Source organism: Hetaerina americana, unplaced genomic scaffold (assembly GCF_022747635.1).
Source record: "Hetaerina americana unplaced genomic scaffold, ioHetAmer1.1.p SCAF_31, whole genome shotgun sequence".
NCBI classification, from domain to species: Eukaryota; Metazoa; Arthropoda; class Insecta; order Odonata; family Calopterygidae; genus Hetaerina; species Hetaerina americana.
Genome location: NW_027286886.1, coordinates 2,887,691 through 2,914,379, shown reverse-complemented (window position 1 = coordinate 2,914,379; position 26,689 = coordinate 2,887,691). Strand labels below are relative to the sequence as shown.

At 35.7% G+C, this 26,689-nt stretch overlaps 1 protein-coding gene across 2 annotated transcripts in view; it reads left to right on the top strand.

Annotated features, from left to right (window-relative positions):
* Positions 1-7,023: 7,023 nt before the first annotated feature.
* Atg4b (Autophagy-related 4b) overlaps positions 7,024-26,689 on the top strand; it is a 32,013-nt gene continuing 12,347 nt past the window's right edge. Inside the window, exons 1-4 of one of the 2 annotated variants that reach the window (XM_071588999.1) lie at positions 7,024-7,677; positions 7,756-8,037; positions 11,464-11,671; positions 17,386-17,462. In XM_071588999.1, the coding sequence (XP_071445100.1) occupies positions 7,518-7,677; positions 7,756-8,037; positions 11,464-11,671; positions 17,386-17,462 (727 nt within the window). In that variant the 5' untranslated portion in view covers positions 7,024-7,517. Of the gene's footprint in view, positions 7,685-7,755; positions 8,038-11,463; positions 11,672-17,385; positions 17,463-26,689 lie in introns of both variants that reach the window. The other variant, XM_071589000.1, reaches the window with a different exon arrangement.

The window sequence follows — 26,689 nt, the reverse complement described above, 5'->3', positions numbered from 1 at the left end:
CATCAACATCCGTTGGCCAATTTCACCATATTTGCCTTCTTCAGAGCCAGGTCACCTGTCAAAACTCCCTGTTTCAACTGTTCTTTTGTCTCTGCCATGTAGTAGTGCATATATCCATGTTTCATTATAGTTAGACAAGTACATCCAGATGTGTTCTATATTCCTCTCTATTAGTGACATTATTACTGCTATGGCATCATGGGTGCCTCTGCCCTTCCTGATCACAAAATCATCATTCCCTAAGTAAACATTTTCCCTTCTCTCCATCCTATTATTAATGATCTTGAAAACCACTTTAGCTGCGAAGTTCAAATGAAGAATCAAAAATGCTTTACAAATGGATTTTCTCAAAGTATTGGCCTCAACTATATGCCCTCAGCTGCATTCAGCGTCAAACTTACTATTCTTTAGTCCTGGCATGCGGCTGCCTTTCCATTTTTTGGAATAGTTCAATGTGTTAACCTTATATTTCTATATATTCATTCCATCACCCTTGATTCCACTCTGGTTCAATATTTATTTATCCTCATTTATCTATGATTGTTTGCATGGATTTTCCCTTCTTAATACTCAACAGTGCCTTCACCATCTACAATATTATCTCTTCCTTTGTAACCTTTCCATATCCTTACACTACATCTTCCATCACAAACCTTCTGCCCTCTTTCTTTCCTGACTAAGTTTAATATTTAATTCTTTTTTACCTAACTCTGTTTTTAAAGTTATCCCATTTCCTTCAATCATCTATTTTTTAAATTCTATTTTGTTTGAATCATGTCATCCATAATCTACAGTTTTCTTGTCCTTTTCCTACTTTTTTATGGTTTTTGGTGTCCTTTTATTTTACTTTCCTATTTTTCCTCTTTAGTACCCGGCTCCCTTTTTGTCTCTCATGATTTTCTCTACCGCCCGCTGATACTCTTTCATTGTTGATCCAATTGCTGCATCAAAATTCCATTTCCTAAACCATCTTCCCTATTTTATCTTTTTAAATTGGGCACTACTTCAAACCACTCATTATATGAAGGATCTCAGTTTTTCCCGGCGTATTGTATTCAGGAAGTTCTCTCGGGTTTCCCACCGGGTCAGCGTGGTGTGCACCGACGTTTCGACGGCTAACTCTGCCATCGTCTTCAGGGTGAAGTTTCACTTCGGGAAACCCGAGAGAACTTCCTGAACACTCATTATATTACAAACAATTACTAAATTATAGTCTGAGTCTGTATCAGTTCTCAGGAAACTGCGTGAATTAATTACACTGTTTCTAAATGTATGCTTAACCAAAATCAAGTCTCACTGATATCTACCGAAAATCCCATGAATTTCCAAGTGTATTGCTTTTTGTAGTGTCTAAATAAGTGTTTGTTATGATTAACCCTTCTCTTCTGCAGAGCTCTATTTCTTTCTCAATGCAGTTATTTCTGGTTCCTAACTCTTAATTTCCCCTCCCCACCATTTCTTCCTTCACCTGCCACCATATTCTAATCCCACATCACTATAAAATATTTCTATCCAGTAATACCCATGATAATGTCCTCTAACTGATTGTATACCCAGTCAAAATCTTCCTCTCTATGATTGCTCAGTGGTATACCTGAACATTGACCATGTTCATTGGTTCAGCTTTTACTTCTACTAGTAATATTCTCCATATCTGGTATAATAATTTGTAAAATAAATTACATGCTTTCAACTCCAAAGAGAACTTACTTTCCTGATATCTATGTGGGCACAATGTTTGCAACAAAATCTGGTGAAACCTCTGAGTTTCTGACAACTTTCAGCTGGGATGACTGCACTCATTATAAACACTCACCAAATACTAAAAATAGTGTTGCCTTAATAAATAATGATTATAAACAGCAGAAAAGAACAAGTTAAGTAGGTACTTATATGCTGACACACAAAACATCCTAGCTGAATTCGCAATGATCTCCATAGCCTCACAAATTACAGCGTTGGAGCAACAATGTTTTCACATGACTTCAGTGAAATGTTAATAATGGATAATATTCTATTCAAGCTACCTAGTGGTTGTTTGACAGGGCCTTTCAAGTCAGCATAATGATTAATGCCAAATACAGCCCCCAATGCTTATAAAATCATCATTAGAATGGTTTGTCTCTTCCAAATTGGTTAATTAAAATAAGAAGCAACAAATTAACTTATTACTTTCTGCTAAACTAAAGAGAAACAGTGAAATGACTGATTCCAGCTATTAGAATGCTTTGCAACTTTTCATTATAATAAGTCGGTAGTTCATGCAACTGTACATGCCAAGAAGCAAACTAGTTAAAATCATCAAAATCACTGTCCCATAAATATAGTAGTACATAACTGGAGAGTCTATCTTTCCATGAGTACAGTCAAGGCAACGCTTGACCATAGGAAAATATGAAATAGCATAAAATTTTACCATAGAGTTCCTAAATTAATTCCTAATTTAATTCTTTTCCTGACCTTAATATAACGATCACTCAGGGAATGAACAGCCCAGGTAAACATCTTTGCAACTAAACACTGCTATTTGTGCACTCCAACAAAGTCTCTAATGCTTACTAAAATTGACTAGGTAGCATAAAAACTTAAAGTAACCAATAACTGATTAGTTGGCGCCATAGCTACATTCCTAGACATGGGTAAATATGTTTCAAAAGTAACTTTTTATGGGATATAATAAATAAATACACTGACTAACAATCTAAAATAATGTAAAAACCTGTTACATTGGAATTCACTGATATCTAAAACCATTTATAAAAATGAGTTAACAGTGGTTTTCTTTGAAATAAGCTTCATGGAAAATCCTTTGTTGCCTCAAATTTGAAAATGATATGGATAGGAATGAAAATTTCTGTGGAATTCTTTGTCTGCTGATGATATTGTCTACCTCCACATCCTTCAAATTCCACAACCAGCTGGAACAGAAATTCTGCCATTATTGTCAAAATACCAACATGTACCGTGAATGTTGTCTCATTAACTTGTTTGCTGTTGTAATTTCATTTTTAACTTGATGAGTGCTTTAACTGATGGTTTGGGCTTAATCAGTTATTGGAAACTTGATTTTTTACTTTAACATGAGGTCATGGTTAAAGTTTAGTCGAACCAGACATTATAAAAATGGACTTGTGTATCCTAAAACCAACTGTGCTATATTAGTGTCTTACTTCACACCCAACATCTTGAAATGACCTCAGTTGTTGGGGAACGTAAAGAAGTAAGTTATGACTACTACTTTTGCTATCTAAAATGTTGGTACATCCTTCAAGATAGCATTCTCCCTAAATGTGAGGATATAGGCACCTCACTTATGAGTTTGGATGCCCCTTGTGTCTCTATGCTTCCTAACCTTCTGATCAGGCCCTTGCCATGGGCCAGCCCCTAATTGGACATTATTTCCAGCCATCATTTAAAGGGTCTCCAAACTAAGGAAAGTCAACAAATATCCCCCCCCTCCTCAAAAAAGAGATTGGGGTGTAGCATCTTCCCAAGAAGGATAATGTGAATTAATTGGAAGTGATAATAATAATAATAATTTTATTTCCCCAATTGAGAAGTACATAGTATGGTACAGAATATCATACAATTATGTAATCGTATAGGGTACGTCAAGTAGTACAGTAACTCGATTACTAGCCAGAGAAAAGAAAAATAAAATAAAATTACACCTACACACATAGTTAAGAATTTACACAATATAAAATTCAGAATTACCCAGAATTGAAGTAGTCGTTCACACTGTAAAAACATTTTTCATTTAAGTACATAAATAACTTATTTTTAAAAATTGAGAGTGATTTCTCATTTTTTTAACTAATGGGAAGCCTGTTGAATATTTTGATGCACAGAGAATGAGGTCCCTTGGACATCATTGTCATGCTAGCAGTCACTACACACAGATGATTTCTTGTCCTAGTCCCATAGGCGTGTGTGCCATTATTTGATGGGAATAGATGCATGTTCTTTTTTATAAAAATTATCGAATTATAAATAAAAACACTAGGGACTGTTAAGATGCCAAGGCTTTGAAAGAGAGGCCTGCAGTGGGTTCTATAGGGTTTATTGCATATGGACCTAAGTAATTTCTTTTGAATAATAAATATTTTATTTAACTTAGTTGATGACCCACTTCCCCAGATTATGATACCGTATGATACAAGAGAATAAAGAAGACCATAGTAGAGTGTTTTTAAAACATCCATACTAACAGTATGTTTCAGAATTGAAAGAAGATAGTACACAGAATTTAATTTTTTACTTAGATTTGTGATGTGCAGGTCCCATTTCAGGTATTTATCAAAATATATTCCCAAAAATTTATAGTCGTTAATAATTTTACAGTTATTTGACATAGGCTGAGAAGTACTTTTATCACAATGACAGGTTTTTGCAGAGAAAATCATGGCCTGAGTTTTTTTTCATTGAGAATAAGGTTATTCCCATGGCACCACATGCCCATGTCTTGAATAATGGTTTTACCTAGAGTCATCAAATCTTCAAAGGATTTCTGATACAGCACAAAGCTCACATCATCTGCAAATAAGACAGTTACCAGGAGGATTTACACGTAATTTTTTGGGTAGGTCATTTATATAAATGAGAAATAAAGTTGGACCCAACACTGACCCTTGAGGAACACCTTTTTCAACACCTAATGGTGAAGAGAGGAAGGTATTCCCATTCTTCTGGACCACTACCCTTTGTTGCCGATTTTTGAGGTATGTTCCTAACCATTGCTGTGCTTTGCCTCTAATACCCATTTGGTCACATTTGAACAAGAGTTTATCATGCTCAACCATATCAAATGCTCTGGACAAGTCAAAGAATACACCCATTACTTTCTGCTTGGAGTTAATTTGTTGTATGATGGCAGATAGGAAGATTTTTCCTTTTTTTAATTATCTCATATATCTTTATTTTGTTGTAGTAGATGTTTTGGGTGTGGATTGCTGGCCACTGTGCAATATCTAGTTGAATTGGATTTTACTTTTGATGGATTGAATAATAATAATGTATTTAATTATCCGGAGATGTTTACTGATTATATTTAAGCTGGAATTGAGGTGTAGTAACAATTCCAGGGATTCAATTACAGAATATAACCTATTACTTTTTAACTGGTTGAATAGCTTTTTCTTGAAAATTGGTACTTTCGTTTTATATCTGATTTCATGGGGAAGTTTATTGAATAACCTTATGCCCATTGCTTTGGGCCCATGAGCAGTATTGTGTGTTCTGACAAATAGCTGGTGTAGGTTATTGCAGGTCCTTGTTTAGAGACTATGGTAATGGACTTGTCCTGAGAAATTCTCTGAGACTTACCCTTTGCAAGAAAGATGATATTAAATGGGACAATGGGCAACCGGTTCAAGAGAACAATGAAGTTGGCAGCCAGAAATGGGAGTCCTCATATGGATGATCAATCAATGGGATCACTGGAAATCAATCCTTGCCAAAATCTAGTTAAGAGAGTTAATGAGAAAGAAAAAGGTAAAAAATCTATCCTCATTTGCAGGATGAGTGGTTGGCTATTGTTGGAGTGGTAATGATGTTGGGGTTGAATTAAAAACTAAGCAGTTCTGGAACCCTACTACCAGAAACCTTAATCAAGATCTTGTGGAAAAGTTTTAAATATTATTAGACAACACTCTGGGGTTAATCAAAATCCTAATTCACTGCAGTTCTGGTCATCATTGACAATGGTGCTACCTTAATATCAAATTGGTTTGAAACTAAACCCGAGTACATACTATGGATGAAGGTTGTAATGTTTTGACTGACATGTCCTCTCTTTTTCAGGAACAGAAGTTCAGTACAGAAGAGCCTGGTAATGACATAAAAAGGAGTCCTTACAACAGATCCTAATTTATTTCATACTTTTTTTTATATTTTCTTTTTGAATTTGAAAAAAAGCCAAACCTACCATTTTGAACAACCTTATTCACAAGGCACCACTGCAGCTAGGAGTGAATTCAGTTTTACTGTCATCAACTCGTTTTTGTCAATTTATTCCTTTCAGTCATCATCGTGAGGCATCCATTGGGCATTTTGTAGAGATATGAATTAATTAATTGATTTACATAGCCTGTCATTTATTACCTTGAAAATTAATTCCTTTTTATTTTTCAAATAGTCTACACATATTTACTTTCTAACAAGTTGCAATTCTCCACTTATCTTTTAGAAATTGGAAAGTCATTTGGAGTTTTATTAAAAATATCATGTCACAGCAGTGGCTAAATTTCGAATGATAATTACATAATTTTCACTTAAATTATTTATTTGTTCTTCTATTATATTTTTCCTCGTTTTAATATTATTCCCATTACACTTTCATACATAAATTACTTTTCCTTTTGCACTCCTGCTTTAACAGTATTTATTGACTTTGACTGTCTAATTAAGATAACTTTATTAGATGCAGTATATATGAACATGCATTATTTACAACATACTTCATTATAAAAACTGTGCATACTGGGTAATATGGGCCAATATAATTTTTTAAATGCCACAATATCATATAATGTTATTACTTAATAATAGAAACATTACCTAGAAAATTGGGCGATATCCCTGCAAGATTTTAGTGCTACGTGCCAAAAAAATGGCATTTCTTTCGTAAAATTATTTCGTAAAAATATGCGTTGAAAGGTGTAGTCGGTTATTAATTTATGTGGTTAATAAATTGATATAGTTCTTGTTATTTAAATCGACAAATATTTCACGGCCAATGCCAAATGTTTTTATATCCTCTGAATTTTATCTAAGTGATTTCTTAATTTCAGGGCTTTGGTTGTAATAATGAATAACATTAAATGTGTACGATTTCTGGAAGACGGTAGTTCAACCAAATGGTAGTTATGCGACTAGTGTCACCTATCAACTGCTGTAGTAACTACGCCGCAGTTTAATTGTTTAACAGCGCTCTCTTTGAGCGTATATCCCAAAAAAGGCAAAGGTCAAAACTGGAATGTATATTTGTTTCCTAGTGTTTTTCCATGGTTGAATCTTACTGAAGTCAGGCAACTTTCGATCTCGTCGACTTTATGTCATCTCGATTGCATAGATCGCAGTCATCGTAACCATTGCTCTGGTGTTACAGTACTGTTAATCATGAGGGATTAACTTCGTTGTCATTTAGTTAATGATGAGGTTTTATTGCAATTTCTATCGCATTGTGTCATGTTCATCTGAAGGTCTAGATTATTCTTGATTGTATCAGGGATAAAAAAGTTACTTCATGATGAATGCTGCTTACGTTAACTTGCGACATTGAAAACGGTGTATAGAAGCAGTCGTTTAAATGTATTTGAGCTATGCCTTTCAAAATGTAAAATCTTTGATGATATCCCATTTAATGGCTAATTACCCTAGCAGTGCGGTGTTACACAAGTTATCATCCTGGTTAATTTTGGGGTGGCTATTAGTTTCAACTAATTTTGTTTAGTTTATTCCCTCGTAATTCACCGAAGTGCTATAAATTTTCGCTAGCGTTCCAAGAGTGGCATTTCATGATGGAAACAATACTGCCTGGTATAAATAACACCATTCAGAGAGAATCTCGGAATCCCAGATCTTATAACACCAATTCAGATGAAGACTGCGATGCTTCGGAGGCCGAAGGGAAAATTAAAACAAGGTTGATGTCAATGTGGAATAATATGAAATATGGTGAGCGGTACGTTTCGTTAGACCCTATGAACTCTTTTGAATGTGCAGATACTGACTTGACATTTTGAAATTTATTAGGGTGGTTGGTCAAGATGAAAACCAATTTTTCGAAGGATTCTGCTGTGTGGTTGCTCGGTAGATGTTATCACAAGAGACTCGAGGGTGACATTGATACGGGAGATGCAGGAGGAATTGAAGAATTTAAACTGGACTTCATTAGTCGCATATGGCTCACTTATCGTCGAGAGTTTCCTCATCTAAATGGATCGTCTTTCACATCAGATTGTGGTTGGGGTTGCATGCTGAGAAGCGGGCAAATGCTCCTCGCCCAAGCTCTCATTTGCCATTTTTTAGGACGAGGTAAAACAATAATTATATATTGATTCTGTGAAATATTATGTATGGGCACGAGATAATGCTCTTGAGGTGCTTGTGTAAGCCGTGCGTGCTGCATTTCCTGTTTTTTTAGTAGTCAAATTCCATGGGATACAGAAAGAATGTATATTTTTAATACTAGTGTTTCTAATAGAGTTTGTTATTCTTCAACAGAGTTATCCTTGATATTTAATTCTATCCATAGCTTAGTATAGATTTAATGCCATCACCTAAGTGTACCCTCCTAGTAGGCTTGCAGAGGGCCTAAAAACTTAATGACTAAACGCATCTAATGTTTCATGGCTTGCATGTTATCATTGTCAACGCCTAGCAGTGGAAGGAGCTAGCTGAAGTGTGTACACCTTTAGAAAGTTTGCTCTAGTTTCACCGCGCCTATTAGGATATGTGCCTTGAGCTTCTCTGTTCCACTCAAGGATTTTAGTTTCCTCCCTGTTGGTGTTTGCATTATATTATCCTAGTAGTTGGTCCATAGCATTCGAGGTTGCTTTTATGTCCTCTGGTCTTATCTGTGCAATAGAGGATGATTATATTATTTCCATTCCTCTTAACTCCTTTTATGCCCATTTCTTGTGTTTTAATTATTACCTCTTTTAGATATACCTTAAATACTGCAGGTTAGCGATAGCATCCCTGTCCAACTTCTTCGTTTATTGGTTCTAACCTGAATCTTGTAGAGGTGATGGCTTTCTCTTCTGCCATTTCGGTCAATTCCAAGCACTTAAATTATGTATAATGGCTTGTTTATGTGTAATAAATTTGTCGGTTAGTACCCCCAGGCTTGAGTATTGCCTCCCTTGCTCCTTGGTTTTTCCTGAATCTGACTTTGTTTTCCATGAGATTTTCTTCTATCTTTACTTCTTCTTTGGCTGATTGTCCAAGTAAATATTTTCAATGCGTTAGGCATTAGAATCATTGCTCTGTATTCTTCACATTAATCTGTTCTTGATTTCTCCAGTATTGCAGTAATCACTCTGTGGAAATGTAATGGCAGTTTTATGGTATGTTAGCTTTCTTTGATCATTCTGAAGAGGATATTCTTCACTTAGATTCCAAGTGCTTTGGTTATTTCTCTTTGTCAACTCCTGTTACCTTGTTGTTGTTCAGGACTTGGGATAGTTCTGTCGAATTTTCTCGTCAGTATTTCTGGGCCCTCATCTTCTTTCAAGGTTTCTTCTTAAATCAAGTCTACTTTGAGCGGTTTCATTCCCTGGTTGATCTCTCCTGATCATCTCTTTCCAATGTTTCCCATTGCTTCTCAGTATTTCGGAGCCCTGTTTATCTTCTATCAAGATTTCTTCTTTAATTAAGTCATCTTCAATTGGTTTGGGTATAAAAATCTACACATAGTAGCAGTAAAGTTGTCAACTTATATTTTTAGTATTTCAAGGTTTTACTCTGGTAAAATCTTAGTGTGGGGTGTAATTTTGTGTATGATTCAGAAAATTGGTCATTGAAAAAAGTGGACAAGCTTAGATTTTGAGATGTGGGTGTGGGGAAGAAAAGAAAAATAAAAATGGTGGAAAGGCAAACAAAAGAAATTTGAAGACAATTTGATGCAGGAGATCCTGAGAAGCAATGGGTTGATGAAGAAAGTAATAGAATGGAGACTTCTGGGCAAGTTCGGTATAGGGAGGAACAGACTTTACGGATTTTGGATTTAGGGAGCTAGAAAGTATTTAGAGTATGTAGTAATATGTCCATGTTACATTTGCAGTTATGTATCAATGCAGAGAAATCATCAGGATTGCAACAAGAAAGCACCATACCAGCTATCAAATCAACCACACGTTTGTATTTATTTGGCACTGAGAGCGAATGTGGCACCCATCTTAGATTTTTTTCACAATAAATCGTCTTTGCTACATTGAAAGCCTTTACATTTTGATATGCCTTTGGTCTCAACTATTTTGTAAAATTTAATTTGTCTAGCACTCAAAATCAAATTGTGGATTTTGTCCATCGTATCAGAGGAAGTCACTTGCAATGGACGTCACAAATTTTAGTTGTCATTTGTGGATGTATGGCCCTATTTTAACTCTCTTACCCCATTGTAAACAGTTGCAAACACAGGAGCAGATGTGCCATGAACCTAATCCAACTCAGCTTTGATATCTTTCTGTTTTAAGCCTTTTAAATTGAAGTGTTAAATCACCTCACGAAACTCAATTTTTCCCTTTTTCTATATAAGTAAAATTTTGTTGCTTCAATCAATTATGAAAATGAAATCATGTGATGGATATAGCTGAAACTTTAATAGCAATCTGATTTTTAGGTGAGGCTTCAGGAAAGGAAACCTTTTCTGATAGTGGGAGCACCATGGATATTTTAAGGATTTGTTAAATGACTCGCATACTATAAGCATGATAACTCTTAGGCCATAACACAGTTTCAGGTGTAAGTTGGTGGAAATCTTCCATGATGAAAGAAGACACCTTTTTCTTACGACCTAGGTTTCGTTACAGCATAACATCTTCAACCTGAAGATATTATGCTATAACAAAACCCAGGTCGTAATAAAATAATTTTGTGGAAAAGCAAAGTGCCTTCTTTCATCAACTCTTAAGCCGATGAAGGTTTTTGTGATGAGAAGTTTGTGAAGGCTGTAGGCTTCTGTTTTATCATGCGTTGTTATCAGCTGACAAAAGTTTTGCGAATGCTGCAGCTGCTGTCCTCAGTTTGATGTGCTGATATGATATTGGCTATGGTTATATAGGTGGCTGGGTGGCATTAGTGCTCTCTGATTGGTTGGATTTTGGAACATCTGTTTCCGTGTGCTGTGGAGGTCGTAACCATATTTCATTTTGAAATTTTGGGATGTGTTGTAATTCCATGGCCTCTCAGTTAAGCCAAAGGTAGTTAGTTACATGACTCTTTTGAGATTACGTTAGCTTCATCTAAGTTTATCTTATGCCCAGGCTCCAACCAAGCATGTTCTGTTACAATGTTCCAAAGTCCAACATCAGATTACACTAATGCCATCAAGTCACCTCTTTCAGGATGGCCAAAATCATATTGTCCCTTCATTCTGAAGGTACCAACTGTAATGTTGGTGAAACTGTTGTCAGTAGATAGCAGCACAAACATTAAAACCCAGAAGCATGCAGCCTTCACAAACCTTGAAGGCTCTTTTTGGGGCTAACTGGGCAAGTAATAGGTGATGGTAAGGTTTGAATTGTGCCAGAAAGTTATTTGCTCATGAAGCATGATTTAATTTGAACGTGGATTTATACTGGGACATTGCAGTCAGAATTATTATATTTCTTAATTTGGAAATTTTTTCAAATTTGTGTGTAATTTTCCACAGTAGAAAAATATTTCATTGAATTTTAGTGACATTTTCCATTTGTCCAAGGTTTTAATATGTAACATGAAAATTTTGTACAATAATAGATTGGAGGTGGAGAGCTGAGGTCAGCGCCAGCAGTCAGCATCGGTTGTTTATGGAAGACTCTGTACATCGTCGAATAATTAAGTGGTTTGGGGATAGCGCATCCAGGAACAGTCCCCTCTCTCTTCATGCCTTGGTTAGTCTGGGTGAAGAGTCGGGGAAACGCCCAGGAGATTGGTATGGCCCGGCATCAGTGGCACACTTACTAAGGTTAGTTGACAGTATATTTTTTTCATTTTTTTGCATACCAGATACCTCATTACAGAGTCACTACTTGTCCATCTCAGACATTGGAGCAGAAGAATGTTGTTATAAATATTGTGATTTTGGCATGAATAAGTTTTTCCATAGTACCCAGCAAATAGCCCTGTAATCACAGGTTTTGAATCAGTAAACAAGAATTCCTGTTGAACTCACCTTGTTTCATTAGGAGAAAGTTTCTGATACATATAAGATATGTGGGTCCTTTGATAAGTCCTTTGGAAGTAATGCAAAAAATATATTTTTTGTAGATTTTTTTTTATTTTTCTGCATAAGCTCCTTCTAGCTCGATGCACTTTTCACAGTATTTCTGCACCTTTTTAGGCTGCCTGAAGAGGAGGATATCTTAAGGTCAAACTTACTCAAAATAGGCATTTATGTTGGCGATGATGACCTCATTTGACATGAGTATTTTTCCGCTAAACTATTTTTTCAAATTTGGAAATAACAAAGTTAATGGGGGCCCAATTTGGTGAATATGGTGGATGTTGTAATAATTCGAGCTTTAATTCCATGATTTTCACCTTTGACACTGCACAGGTGTGCATCTGTACATTGTCTTGGTGGAAGAGAGATTTTTTTTCTTTGCCAGTTGAGGTAATTTTTTTCTTGATATCCTCCCTCAACAGGTTCAATAACGACTATTATAACTCTCCATTTATTATTTGCCCTTTTTTGGTAGAGTTAGCAAGTTTGGCTCTTATCAAGTATGAAAATAAAATCCCTTGATGGATATTGCTGAAACTTCAACAGCAGTCTATGGAGAAATGAAGCGTACTAAAAGCATACCTTTTACAATACTATGAGCCCCATCTCGCGAGTAGTCTTAAGGAATTTTTGAACTGCACACAATTCTGCTGTAATTATAAATAAATGATAGTTTATATAAAATTTGTGTGAGGAATAACATCATAAAATTTTTTGATTATATAGGGTTATATTAGAGGAGTAAATCCATGGTTCCATTGAGTCATGATGGAGTCAAGGGTAAAAATCCTATATGTTGGCATGAATGAATTATTGCATTTATGGCTGATTTAAGTTAGCATGATTTAGCGGCAGCCTTCCAAAATAAATACCTCCTTCCTAAAGAATACAAAATCTGTTTATTTTTTAATTTTGACCAAAAAATCAAGAAATAAAGTCAACTTTTAAAAAAGAAAGCATTTATAAATATTCAATTCATTTTTACAATGCTAATTCCACAAATTTCAAGGGAAAATTATCAAATTGGTCGGAGCTATATATGATGAAACTTTTCCTAAACAAGAGAACCATTCATGTGCAAATGATATGACATATGCTATCTGAATAATTATAACAAGAATTTAAGTCTATTTTTAGGTAGAAAATATTAACAATTACATTACAAATAGTTGACAATGCGTACATGTTTATGGAAAACAATGACAACGTTACAAAATTTCTTCCAAAATGAAAAAACTAATTATCATATTACTCCAAAACATGATGAGACATGCAAATTCCATGTAGACCGTTTTCACATTTGACACAAACAGTTCTAGATCTATGGATAGGGCCACAGTAATTCCAACTGCATGCTACACAAACTTTTTCCCTCCGCCCTAGCAGTTTCTTTATCCCATATATTCCTGGCGATTATGTCCTGGGAGTTGACTGACTAGGATTATTCTTTCTAAATAATCATTCACACTCAATAAAACACAGTAATCAACCCGTAGGTCGGTTTAGTAGGTGATGGTAGAGATCACCCAGTACTAAGCCCTATACAGTGTGTGAATATTCACACATCAGGGTAGGGGGGCAAGTTCCTTTCCCTGTGCCGGTTATGGTTTCCCAGGAAGACCTGGTACCCGAAAAATCACATAGCTTGGGTGGAGCTGCAGGTGCCCAGAGTGCCTTGCCCTGGAATCGAACCCGGGACCTTCCGGTCAGCAGTCCAAAGCTCTACCCACTGGACTACCGCGACCCACTCACACTCAATACTGTCCATTAATTTGGACAAAAACTGTAATCTCTACATTTTTTTGGATTGCTTGATTTGTAAATTATGTAGGCATTTAGATTCATTCTAGGGATGACCTTGAAGACCACTTTCATCTGAGTCTAATAACTCTTCCTCTTCACCAGTTTCTTGATGGAAATAGGTGCTGTCTTCACTTTCCACAGAGTTTTTATCATTAATACTTAGCAAATTTATGTATTCAGCTAACCGGTCATCGTCAACACTTAGTAAAAATTCATTTTTCGAAGTTGATGCCATTTGTTAGGCCAAAATTTCAAAAAAAACTCTAGGTCAAAACTTGACCAAAAATCCACTTGTCACCATATGACACTGGCTGCACAAACAAATTTCTGGACTTTATATAGGTGGTTAAATTCCATTGTGTACATAACAAGAGACTGCACACATTTTATTCTTTTATGCTCAACATCATCTTTAATTACCATTGCCATAGCTACTATGATAACGAGGTTAACAATCAAATTTCTGGCTCAACACATTGATTGACCCAAAATAAGCTGTGAGAGTAAACGTGGTAGCAATTACTTAGTATCTTTTCTTCAGCCTTTCCTTGCTAAAAATCAATGACTTCATCGCAGTGGAACAGTCAGCAACAAATTATCAGCAACAGAGAAGACATTTATAAACCTAGCATCTTTTTGTTATGTTCATGAATCATTCGCGGAATGAATGAGAATGTGATGTGCTTCGCAGTGAATATAATATTCCAATGCAGTTGAAAGAAAGGAACATGCTGAAAATAATATCTCTGCCATCAATACTAAGTACAGAATATTAGCAGAGCATCAATTGGATTCAGGCTACCAAACAATTTAGTTTCTAAAGTGTTGCATCAGAAGCAGTTTTTTAAGAACCAAACATGGAGCTCGGAAAATTCAATGGGACATTAAGTTATTTTAATTACCAAAGCTGTTGATCATTTCAGTTAAAAATCAAAATTATAGTGTCACATAGTAAATAAGAGAACATTGTTGTATTATTTACAATATTTATGGACTGAGAAAAACATTGTTTTAACATGCCTCCACATGATGATGATATATCGTCGTTAAACTTATGGCCCATTCTGCAAACGAAAATATATCATTGTGTGGCACTCAGAGGGTTAGGGTTCATCCCTCCACATGACATCTATCACTCCTACCACGTGAAACTTGCCTGAAAGCTGGATTTACCAGCAATTCAAGCCAAGCTAACATATAATTAAATTAGGGAAGCAGAACTATTTAATAATTAAATTGTATGTTCATTAATTATTTCATTCATTGAGATTTTAAATGGCTTATTCAGTTTGGAAACTACATTGTAATGAAATCATTAGCATAAATTAGAATTTTTTAGTGCTATGCAAATGTTTATGGATCACTTTCTCCTATGTGGCATCTTGAATTAAAGAAACAAGTTGCAGTGTATGCTAGGAGTTTGTTCACACTATCATAGTCAGATGTACGAGACACTCATTCCAAGCAAGAATAATGATTAGATAATTTCGGCAGAAGGTTAGCAAGTGGCAGCAATCAACAGGGATGACTATACTGTATGACTATCTTATTGTAAAAGAATGAACATTATGAAAGTTGGCTGTTCCACATTTTTTGGAAATTTACATTTCCTTCTCCAATCTCCCAATACCATAGGGAGCAATCAAGAGCAATATTTTCCTGCTAAAAATGAAGTTAGCATGCCTTCAATATTTTTGAATCTCTATCATTTTAACAGCAAATATTATACTTAAAATAGGTTGCATTTTGGGAACACAGTGCCCCAGTTTATCCTACAGAATTGGGCCCTAGCTGTGACTGAATAAGTTCAACATGACATTTAGGCTGAGAATGTGTGGCACTTGCATGATTGCCTTTTATAGTTTTTATGAAATGAAATTGCAGACTAGTTATTGAAATGCTTGCTATATCATTGAGGCATAACTATACATTTTAAAGTGTATTAAACCCAACAATTGGGATTGTGTATTTGGAAGTTGAGTATAATGTGATTAGAACTCAGCACCTAAGATCAAGAAAGTGATTTTTTTCCTATTGATCCAAAATTAGGTTTATTTAATTATTAATTTATCATGCTTTATGATGCGACCCTGAACGCCTTCCCTTTTGAAATACCATCTTATAAAGTAACAAAAGATCATTGTGTATATGGGGAATATGAAATAGCCTGGAATTATGTAATAGCTAAAATACTATCTCTGAAGATACTTTGATGGACTTCCATGTAGAGAACATGGTGGTTATGTACACCCTGATAAAGCAAAAGTTTAACTATTCAATTATCTGATGCAAGAAAATTTCACGTTCACCTATTAGTAATAACACGAGAACTAAACTCCTCAAGGGAGTAGCTCCCCTCCCTCCTATGCCAATTTGGCTGACTACTCTCCATGGGTTGGGCTTCTTTAATGAACCCCCAGTGGTTGTATTGGTCAAATGAGTGTAAAAGGCAGGACCTCTGAGGCAGTGAGACCAGTCAGTTCGGGGAAGCTGGGAAGGGATGCAGCTTTAACAATTGTGAGCCAGTCCGATCATTCACCCTGACTGTATCCCTAGATAAGAGACCAGATGCAACAAAAGTATTGTAGGGATGTTAAAAATATTTGCACCAAGGTGTTTCAAATTTTTGCCCTTCCTACCCAGGCGAGCCTGGTCACTACATTGATGCCACATAAATATATTATGTTAATAATCGAGTGCTGTAAATACATTGTAAAAGAGTGCATTAATATTAATCCTGGAAAAATAAATGTGATGAATACCTTTACAATGAAAAACCTGTTGGGCCAATAGCCCTCAGAATCTATGAGCTTCTTGAAGTTACCAATGAAGTCCTCTGCTGCCTTTGTGCCAAAGCTTGCTGGTTTGCAGTGCCTCACATTCCTGTGGGTGCTGGTTCTTTTTCTTAAACTTCTGGAGTCATCAATGACTGTCCTTAAATACTCCTTCGGGCATTGGTGATCCTAGCATCTTCTAAATGAGGTTGATGAAAATCAATTTCAACTTCTCACAAATGATAGTCATGTTAATTGTGTTGCATTGCAATTGCTTTTAGTTTTTCTATTTTAGAGGCAACCTTCTAACGTCATTAAGATTATGTACCTGTTGCATATATATTTTTTTCATTCCCTTTCAAGCATATATCTCCTTAATCTTGTTCATGAGGATAGTGCAAATCACATATGTAGATGAGTTGAATTTGTGTGCTAGATTAGCCATACGTGAAGTGTAATCACTAGTGACACTAAGATGACAGCGGATTGAGTGCTATATTCAGAATGTACCAGCAGGTGTGCAATCAATCCAGGACTTCCCCTTTCTTTATCACTCATTATAAAAAAACTCACTCATTAAGCAAGTCATTTTTAAAGATATTGGGATTTATTCCGTGTTATCTTTTATAAATTTACTGGGAATGAACTTGTTGACTGTTGAGCGCGTGATCTCAAGGAAGTTATTCCACATGTCCTCAGTATTTTGGTGATTAATATCTTTCTTTAAACTAGCAAATTGATTCTGTAGCACCCACTTTTAGCCATTGTAGTCCCTTTATTTAAACAATAATAAGGAATGACTCATTTAATAAAATAATTATAAGGAATGACTCATGCAAACCTATTTTTTACATTAATGTTGTATTATTTCTTCTCCAGGCAAGCTGTTGAGACTGCTTCTGTGGAAAATGACCATTTTGAAGGAATACAAGTGTATGTGGCCCAAGACTGTGCAAGTAAGTGACCAACAATGTTTTTATTTTAGTCTTAGTTTTATGCTTGCATTGAATTGTAACAAATCGCAGAGTGCTCAAATGGATACAAATTCAGTATCCTTAATTGTCTGCAGTAAAACCATTATTGCATATTTGAATCTAAATAGATAAATGTATTGGTGAACCCACAAAGTGCTCTTCAGTTTTCCTATCTCTAGTGGCAATCAACTTTTGATAAGCTTCAAGTAAATAAAACCATGCTAAACCTGGACTTTATGGGTCCAGATGTTTAAGCAAAATATAGATTAACCAGGAAATTGATTCGTGTTATCCCACAGAATATTTTTTGTCACTATCCTGGAGCATGCTTGATTCCCTATGGCTTCAAATATGGCAAACAGAATGGCATTGTAGAATTTCCTTTAAAATTAGCTTAGTTATTCTTATGGAACTTCAATCAACAGTGGTATATGTTATATTAGTTGCGTTATCAATGATATGATACCATTTATTTGAACTATTCAATGTGTTGAGTGAATTCATCAGGTATTTATTTGATAAATCCAAAAATCTTTGAAGAATTGTGCTAGTTTTCTTTTGTAAATTTTATGTGTTGATGCAAAGCTCTGTCAACTCTATTCTCTGGCATGCTTAACTTTTACCATCTGCAGAATATGCATAACTTACTCATCTTGCTGAAGTATTTAAGGATATTACAGGTGATGTTTTCTATGTGACAACATGACATGGTTGATGGTAATTGATTTTTGCTAAATTTTATTGAAGGTAGCAAGATTCAACGTACAAATGAAGTTGAAAAAATTGACTGTTGACAAATGAATTGCACTATGACAGCATTTGTTTTCATTTTCATGATAATTTAATAGAATTTAATAATAAACACTTAAATGACACAATGAGCTACAGTATTACATATTATATCAATGAAGACATGTTAAGATTATTCTTTGATGAGTTTCTAGCATTGGATGACTATTTTATTATTATTTATATTTATTCTAGTGAGTAGCAGATCGTTATTTTCCTCTGAAAGCGAAAACAGTCACGTAGCCAGGAAAAAATAAATTACCAGCTAAGGAGAAATTTTTAAAAGGACCTATTATGTGGACTCATATTTGTCTAATACTGATTAAAATAATCCAGTGTGGTTAGTTAATGACTTATTTGTTGCATTGTAAAACTATGTATTTGCTTGCCTTAAAGGTGAACATGGACTACTCAAGACTAATGAATGCAAGAGAAACCGCAATTTGAAAGTATAGATAGTTCAAAAAATTTAATTAAATCATTTAATATTTTTGGAACTTCTTAGTTTGTAAAATCAATAACGTTTAAGGAAGCCGAGGTATTTTAAACTTGTATTTTTCAAAAAAGTACAGCTAAGTTTCAAAGCATTCAATCATCTTTATGATTTTCATTTTATTAAAATTTCTAGGTGGTTGGAAGAGAGTAGCACGGATAATCCTCAAAATGGATTATCTGCTCATGGATAATTGAGAGTTTGCTGTACTTAAATTCATAATCTCAGTCTGCTTGGAAAAGATGTGCTATGGATTGAATACATTGTATGACTGGGAGTTAGTTTACAATTAATGCATTATAAGAATGCCTGAAGGAGACTATTCATATTGCACATAAGTTGAAAATATGATTAATGAAAATAACTTTGGCCGAAACATGATGAAACGTGGAAAATGCAAGATCTAGTGACAGACTACTGGTATCATTTGCGCTGCCTCGGCGCAACTGATATAACAGTGAAGGACCCCTGAATAATTAAATTAATTAAAACAGGTTTTATTGCATAAAAACTACACTGAATCCAAAACAATTTTATTTTCTTCAAACAATGTTGAAATTGGGCAACTGTTTGCACTATGCAAATGATGAGGTACCTCAGATTCTCATGCACTAAGAATTCCTCAATTAGTTAGTAATGTAAATTTTATCCTGCTTGATAATAGAAGGGCGAAGCACAAAAAAAACTTTTCAACTGAGGTCAAAATAAAAATTTTGGATCCAGTTTTCGCTAATGATGGAATCTGTATTGATCTGGTGAAACGTTAAAAATTGGACATTTCTATACTGACTATAATTCTGAAGCATGCAAACCAGTGTGAATATTTATCTAAGAAGAGAAAATATATCAAGAATTCCAAATATGAATAATTACCAAAAGAGTGATATTTAGTTGATGGGGGTCTTTAAATATCCCTGTGAATGGTGTGATCATAAGATAAAAAGTACTGCACATTCCCACATTGTTGGGAATTGATGTTTTCACAGCATCTGATGCTTGAGTTTAAAAATAGGCACAATCTTGTATACAAGACTTGAGTGTGGTGAAAGTAGACATATTGATGTCGAGACTGCAACTTGGTGTAAGGTGTTGGAATTTAATAAACTTCTTCAAGTATATAGCCCTAAAGATGTTTTCAATGCAGACAAGACAGGGTTATTTCTTGATGTGCTGCCAGCAAAAACACTTCTGAGGGGTGCAATATAATGGATGGGCACTTTGCAAATAAAGGCAGTCTTGTTAATCACAAACGCAGATGACAATGAAGAGCTTTAGTTACTATTGGTTGATAAATCAAAGAGTCTGAGGTCCATCCTTGGTCAAATATATAAAAATAATGTCCTCTAGATGTATAGAAAATTCTAGAAATGAATGACCTCAGAAATATTTGAGAATGAGCTTCATGCTCAGGTTGCTAAAATGGGGTCTCAGAGCAGGAAAATTCTGCTGCTAAATGATCAGTGTCCAGCCCATCTTCTGAATGTACACTTGAAAAATGTAGTCACAATATTTTCATGCTAATTGTTAGTGAGTTGTAATTCACTCATTTAAGTTGCATTGTTGAAGAATGATTGTACAGAAATTCATATCTCTGCATGATTGTGGTAGGAATATAAAGGCAATGAAATTGATAATGGATGCTTAACATATTAGGCTTTATATATCATGGATGCCTTGCATATTATAGGTGTCCAAGCAAGTTAAGATTCCTCAGTGTAGAACTGCTTTAGGAAGGCCAATTTATGTTGACTGTGATGAAGAAATTCCAGTTGAAGTTATTCATCATGACAATGATACCATTGGCATTGACTTCAGTAATTAAGCATGTAAAAGTGAAACATCTCCTTTTCCCGCTATTTGCGTTTTCCTGGATTTTACACTTTTCTGGGGTCCATAGAGATGGGCAAATAAGGGGTTTTTACTGAATATAATATTACTTCTATATACTATCACTTCAATATGTAATTTTACTTCACCTGCTTCTATGGAGTTGCTTATGAATTACAATCTTCCATATAGTCTTCAAATGACCATAATAGTTTTGAATTCATATCCATGCTCTCTCTGACCTTTTTAGTCGACCTGAACATTTTGGCTTATGGCAGCTGCCTTTTTTAAGGTGCTGGAGTTGGTGCAATGAGCTGCATGTGCATTGCACATTGGGATAACAAAATAATAGATTTGAATGTGTGCAAAATTAGAGTTTCATCATGTTTAAACATAGGATACCACTGGAGATAAATTCCATTTCAGTTTTTAAACATTTTTCACTTATTCATTGTGGAGATGCTCACATCAAGAGCCACTGATGTCAATACACTAAATATAATTACGATTGGCAACAGCAGCATTCAGGACCAGCCCAGTCCTGAGTTTAGACTTGAAATCCACTGAGCTACCTTGGGCAGTCAAAAGAATGTCCTTGTGTGTAACTGTACCAAAAATTTCATCTATGACATTTAAACTTTGTTTTAATTCTGCTTTTAATTTTGAAGCCTTGGTTTCCGTGTCCCATTTGTAGATGCTAAGGGCATATTAAACGGCTTCAAATTTATTTGACTAATTTGAAGTTAAAATTGGATTTTACGTTGACTAGAATTAGCCAAGAGTACTCCAGGTGCCCACCATGGAAAATCTCCCATCCAGTCTGCCAAGTTCAATTGTCTCGTTTCACAAAATTATCTACAACTGCAGCAAAGTGGCAGTGAATATCTAATATTTGCTGAGCTAGTACCCCAACAATAGAGGGATCCACCAATTGTTCTAAATCATCAGGTGGAAGTGCATGGACTCTATCTTCCTTTTATCGTGGCACTATTTGAATAAAGCTGCATTCACTTTGTAGCATTTTCATAGCTGAGTCCTTTATGTTGAAACTCGCCCTTTGCAAAACCCAATACAATAACAGATGTTTTCTTATCTGCATGGATTTGTTTGGTACATTCCAGTCCAAATGTAGACATTCCCACTTTTTACTCTAGTCCGGGAGATTGCCAACTCTCTTAGACCTAGAAGGTCAGAATTGTAAAGTATCACTCCTGTGGGTTCCAGGGGCATGCTGGAATAGCTGGAAATGAGAGGGCCGATATGGTGGCAGAAGAAGCACTTGAGTAAGTGGCATTTACTATCGCAATCCGTACTGACACAAGATCTAAGAAACAAGCTAAAGAGCGTTATTAAATGACTACTACTGGGAGAAAGTCAAACTGTGGTGTGAGTTCTGCATATCTCTTCTAAATGTTCACCACCTTCTGATGATATGTAAAAATTATGAGCCAGTACTTCAACTTTTAATATGAGGGAAGATCCTAAAAATATTTTTGATGATAAACCTGAACCTGTCTTCAGAGTAATTTTGTTTTAAAGGAGGCCAAGATATTCCGATTATTGTAATACTTAATACTATAGATTTGGGCATAGAATATTAATGTACATGATATATTGTAAAAGGAATTAATTGCACTTCGTTTTCATGTTCCTTCTTTTTCTCGATGTGCCTGGGTAAGGTGCAAATGACTTCATGTCAAGGCACAATATTTAAATTTATTTAAACTTCCTGTAGCTGATGGGCTATTGAAACCACCTAGAAAATGATTATCAATTTTAATCCCATGTTTGGTTCTTAAATCAGATCCACTCTACAAAACTTACCTTTTTGTCGCAACAAATCTTTGAAAAGCGTAATGTCATTCTACCAATGTTGATGTTTTATTGTATCTTAGGTTGGCTCTTGTATCAGGTTAGCCCTCTTGGGTGACACCAAGCATTGCCATGTGTGTGAGGTTCACCATGTTGTATATACGTATGTACATTAAAGCACAATGTCATCATCATCAGTATTTCAATCTTAAGATTAGTGTGCTGCAGCCTTCCATTCTTCTCTATTCAGTATCGATTCCCTCACCCCTTATCGGTTTTACACCCTTCTTAATTAGTCCTATTTACTTGTCTCTTGATTTTCCCTGCAGGATCTTTCCTTCATTTAAGTTTCTGACTAATCTTGTCCTCCAATCTATCTGGTTGTTCATCTAGTTCACCGAATGGTTCTTTCCTCTTCTGCTCATATATACTTCCTTGATTTTTGTTTTGTGAATACATGTAATCTTCAGTAATTTAATTTTCTCCTGCTCCATTTTTTGAAAGCTTCTATTCTTTCCTTGTCCAACTTTCGAATGCTTCATAGAGTGCTGTGCGCTGTAGGATCATTTTGAATGGTTACCTCTGCTTTGTTGGAAACCTTAAGATCTGTGAGTGCAGTAATTACTTCTTCTTCATGAGTGCCTTCCTAGCTTGATCTATTCTGTGATTGATGTCAGTCGAACGTCTTCCATTACTAGTTATTCAGCTGCCCAGGTAGGCCAAGTTTGCTCTAGTTTCCCTCCTCAGATGCTCTTATGTGCCTTCAGCTTCTCCATTCTACTCACAAAGATTTTAGTTTTCTTAATTTTGGTGCTTATAATGTATTTCCTAAGTACTTGGTCCCTAGCATTCAGAGTTACTCTCAGGTTCTCTTGTGATTTGGCTACTAATATGGTGTCTGTGCACCAGAGCGTGTTAATTTCTTTGCCATTTTCTTGGACTCCTATCTTGTGCTTTATTTCTTGCCTCTCCTAGATGCACCTTAAACAGTGCTGACAAGAAGTTGCATCCTTTTCTGACTTTTTTGCTTCTTTTAAACTTACAATACTTACATTCTGATTTCTGACAACCTGATTCTGGTAGAGGTGATATTTTTCTCTTTTGCCATTTTAGTCCATTCCAAGCATTTACTATAGTATCTTGTATATCTTGTTCCATTCAATGTTGTCAAAGGTCTTCTCCAAGTCAATGAATATAAGGTATACGAAGTCTGTTCAAAAAGTATCACAACTTTTGTGTTTTTTCAAAAATTATTTATTTATTCATGGATATCTATTATTTCTCCTTCAAAGTAATCCCCATTAAATATTATACACTTGTGCCAATGTTTTTCCCAATCCTTGAAGCACTTCAAAAAATCATTTTTTGTGATCTTGTTCAGCTCCTCCTTCGATGCAGTCTTTATCTCGTCAATCATAGCGTAGCGTTGTCCTTTTATGGGCCTCTTCAGTTTCGGGAACAAGAAAAGGTCAGTGGGGGCCAGATCTGGGGAATACGGTGGCTGCTGCATCATTTGTGTGTGGTTTTTGGCCAAAAATTGGCGCAAAAGTAATTATGTGTGAGTAGGGGCGTTGTCATGGTGCAAAAGCCAATTTTTGTGCTGCCACAAATCTGGGCGTTTGTGGTGGATTGCTTCACGGGAATTGCGCATAACTTGCAGGTAATATTCCTTATTTACTGTTCTACCCCGTGGCAAGAACTCATCCCTTCACTCACGCCCCTGCAACCAAAGAAAACTGTAAGCAAAACTTTCACATTCGACCAGACTTGGCGCACTTTTTGCGGTCTTGGCTCGTGCTGCAGCTTCCATTTGGATGATTGAGCTTTAGTTTCTTCATCGCAACCATTAACCCAGGATTCATCACCAGTTATGACCTTCTGGAGCAAATTTGGTTGGTCGCGGATAGAGTCCAACACCTCCTTAACAATGTTGGTGCATTGCTGTTTTTGGTCAAAATTAGGCAATTTTGGTACAAATTTCGTGGCAACCCATGTCATGCCCAAATCATTGGTAAAATTCGAATGGCACAAGCCAGTCGTTATGTTTAGGTCCTCGGCAACTTCTCAAACGGTAATTCGACGATTGGCCAATACTAGTTTCTTCACTTCATCTATGTTTCCATCTGTTTTTGACCTGCTCGGGCATCCGGCACGCTCTTCATCGTTCACATCTACATCTACATAATACCCCGCAAGCCGCCGCAAGGGCGTGTGGCGGGGGTCACCAACCGTAAAAGGAAAAATACCACATGCAAAAAAACAACACGGAAAATCACACCCACAGCAGCGCACACACTCATGCTAAAATCCCTTCATCCAATACTCATGCAAACACATATGCCGCAAAGCAACTAAAAAACTGCACCCCATGATGCAGCACAAAAGTCATCCTACCACACGGAAGCGAGGACGCAACAAGCAAGAAATTGAAACATCACTACCACATGAAAATGCACCACGAAACACTCTACCCCCAAAGAGTCTGTAAAAGGCCGGGAATGCGACCCAACGTTGCAGGTAGCAGGAATTTCCCCCCGCGGAGAGGGACGAGGGATTGAAAGGGAAACTTAAAAACAGATGAACAGAACAAAAATGAGGTCATTCGGAAAGAATGGGTTATTATAACAAAACACACAAGGTTAGTGGAAGAGCATGCATTTAAATACAACTAATTATTTTTTAGACGCTGAGGGTGGCAAGTGGAATTTTTGCTATGTATAACACTGCAGTTGCTATCCCGTATTGTCCGTGGGAAGAAGGAGTCCTTACACACCCCACACCTTCTCGGCCCTATGAGAACATTTTGTACCACCAATAAACGGTCCAAGGTAGCTTCTCCATATGCCACAGTCAACATTCAGAATGCGTCCGCGCACTTTATTTCATTTTTCACACAAAATTTGATACAGATTCTCTGATCCATTTTTTGGCATGGGCAAAAATCGAAGACAAGCCAAAACACGTCCAAGCTAAACAGTTGTCAACAATTAACTGAAAATTCAAAATGGCCAAACTCTTTGGCATAAATGAGAGACATAAGTACCAGCATAATCCCACAACAAAATCGAAAATCAAATTTACGTAACCCACGAAAATTCAAAATTTGTCATACTTTTTGAACAGACCTCGTAAAAGCTCATTTACGTGTAATATATTTTCCCGTCAGTACCCCCAGGCTTGAGTATTGCCTCACTTGCTTCTTGGTTTTTCCTAAATCTGAATTTTTTTCCTTGAAATTTTCTTCTTCCTTTACTTCTATTCTTTGGCTGATTATCCAAGTAAGTATTTTCAATGTGTTAGGCATCAGATTCATTGTTCTGTATTCTTCAGGTTTATCTGTTCTTGATTTCTCCAGTATTGCAGTCATCACTGTGTAGAAAAGTAATGGTAGTTTTATGAGTTAACTTTCTTTGATCATTCCAATGAGGGTATCCTTCACTTTGATTCCAAGTGCCTTGGTTATTTCTGTTTGTCAACTCCTGTTACCTTGTTGTTGTTGTTCAGAACTTAGAATAGTTCTGTGGAATTTTCTTCTCAGTATTATTGGGCTCTTGGGAAGATTCCTTCTTAAATTAAGTCACCTTTGAGTGGTTTTGGTCCCTGGTTGAATACTTCAATGTATTTATTCCATCTCTTTTTAATTTTTTCTGTTAATTCCTTTCCATTAGCATCTTACACATAGTGAGATTTTGTTTTTCTTTCTTTGAATATTCTCTTCACCTGTTCATAAGCAGTTTTGTTTTTGCCCTTCATTTCTTCACAGGAAGTTTCTATTCACTCTTACTAGGCCTTCTTGCACTCTCATTTGATTTGTCTCCACAATTTCCAAGTTTGGCTTCCTCAGTTTCATTCCTTGGATACTTGTAGTTTCTTAATGCCTCAATTAGCTCTCTTATTTGAGTTGTTATCCATTGCTGCTTAGATTTCACTGCCTTACTCATGATAATTTCATCTGCAACTTTGATTATGATATTATTTATATCCTTTAATCATAGAAAGTATGAATCCATAATCATAAACTGGTATTGGTTTAGCTAATCAGCTTTATTAGCTTAGTATTTGGTATGTTACTTCAAGAAACATAAGTTAAAATGTATGTTGGAATCATTCAGATGCAACCCTCTTCAGAGGAAAATTAATTTAGTACCTAGGAATGATAGAATCCTACTAGAGAAGATTGTGTTTGTAGTATTCTTTGTTTAATAACTATGACTATACTATAACTATGGTATTATTCTCAGAACCTAATTTATTTTTAAAAAATGTTAGAGTAACTAAATTAGTGTAA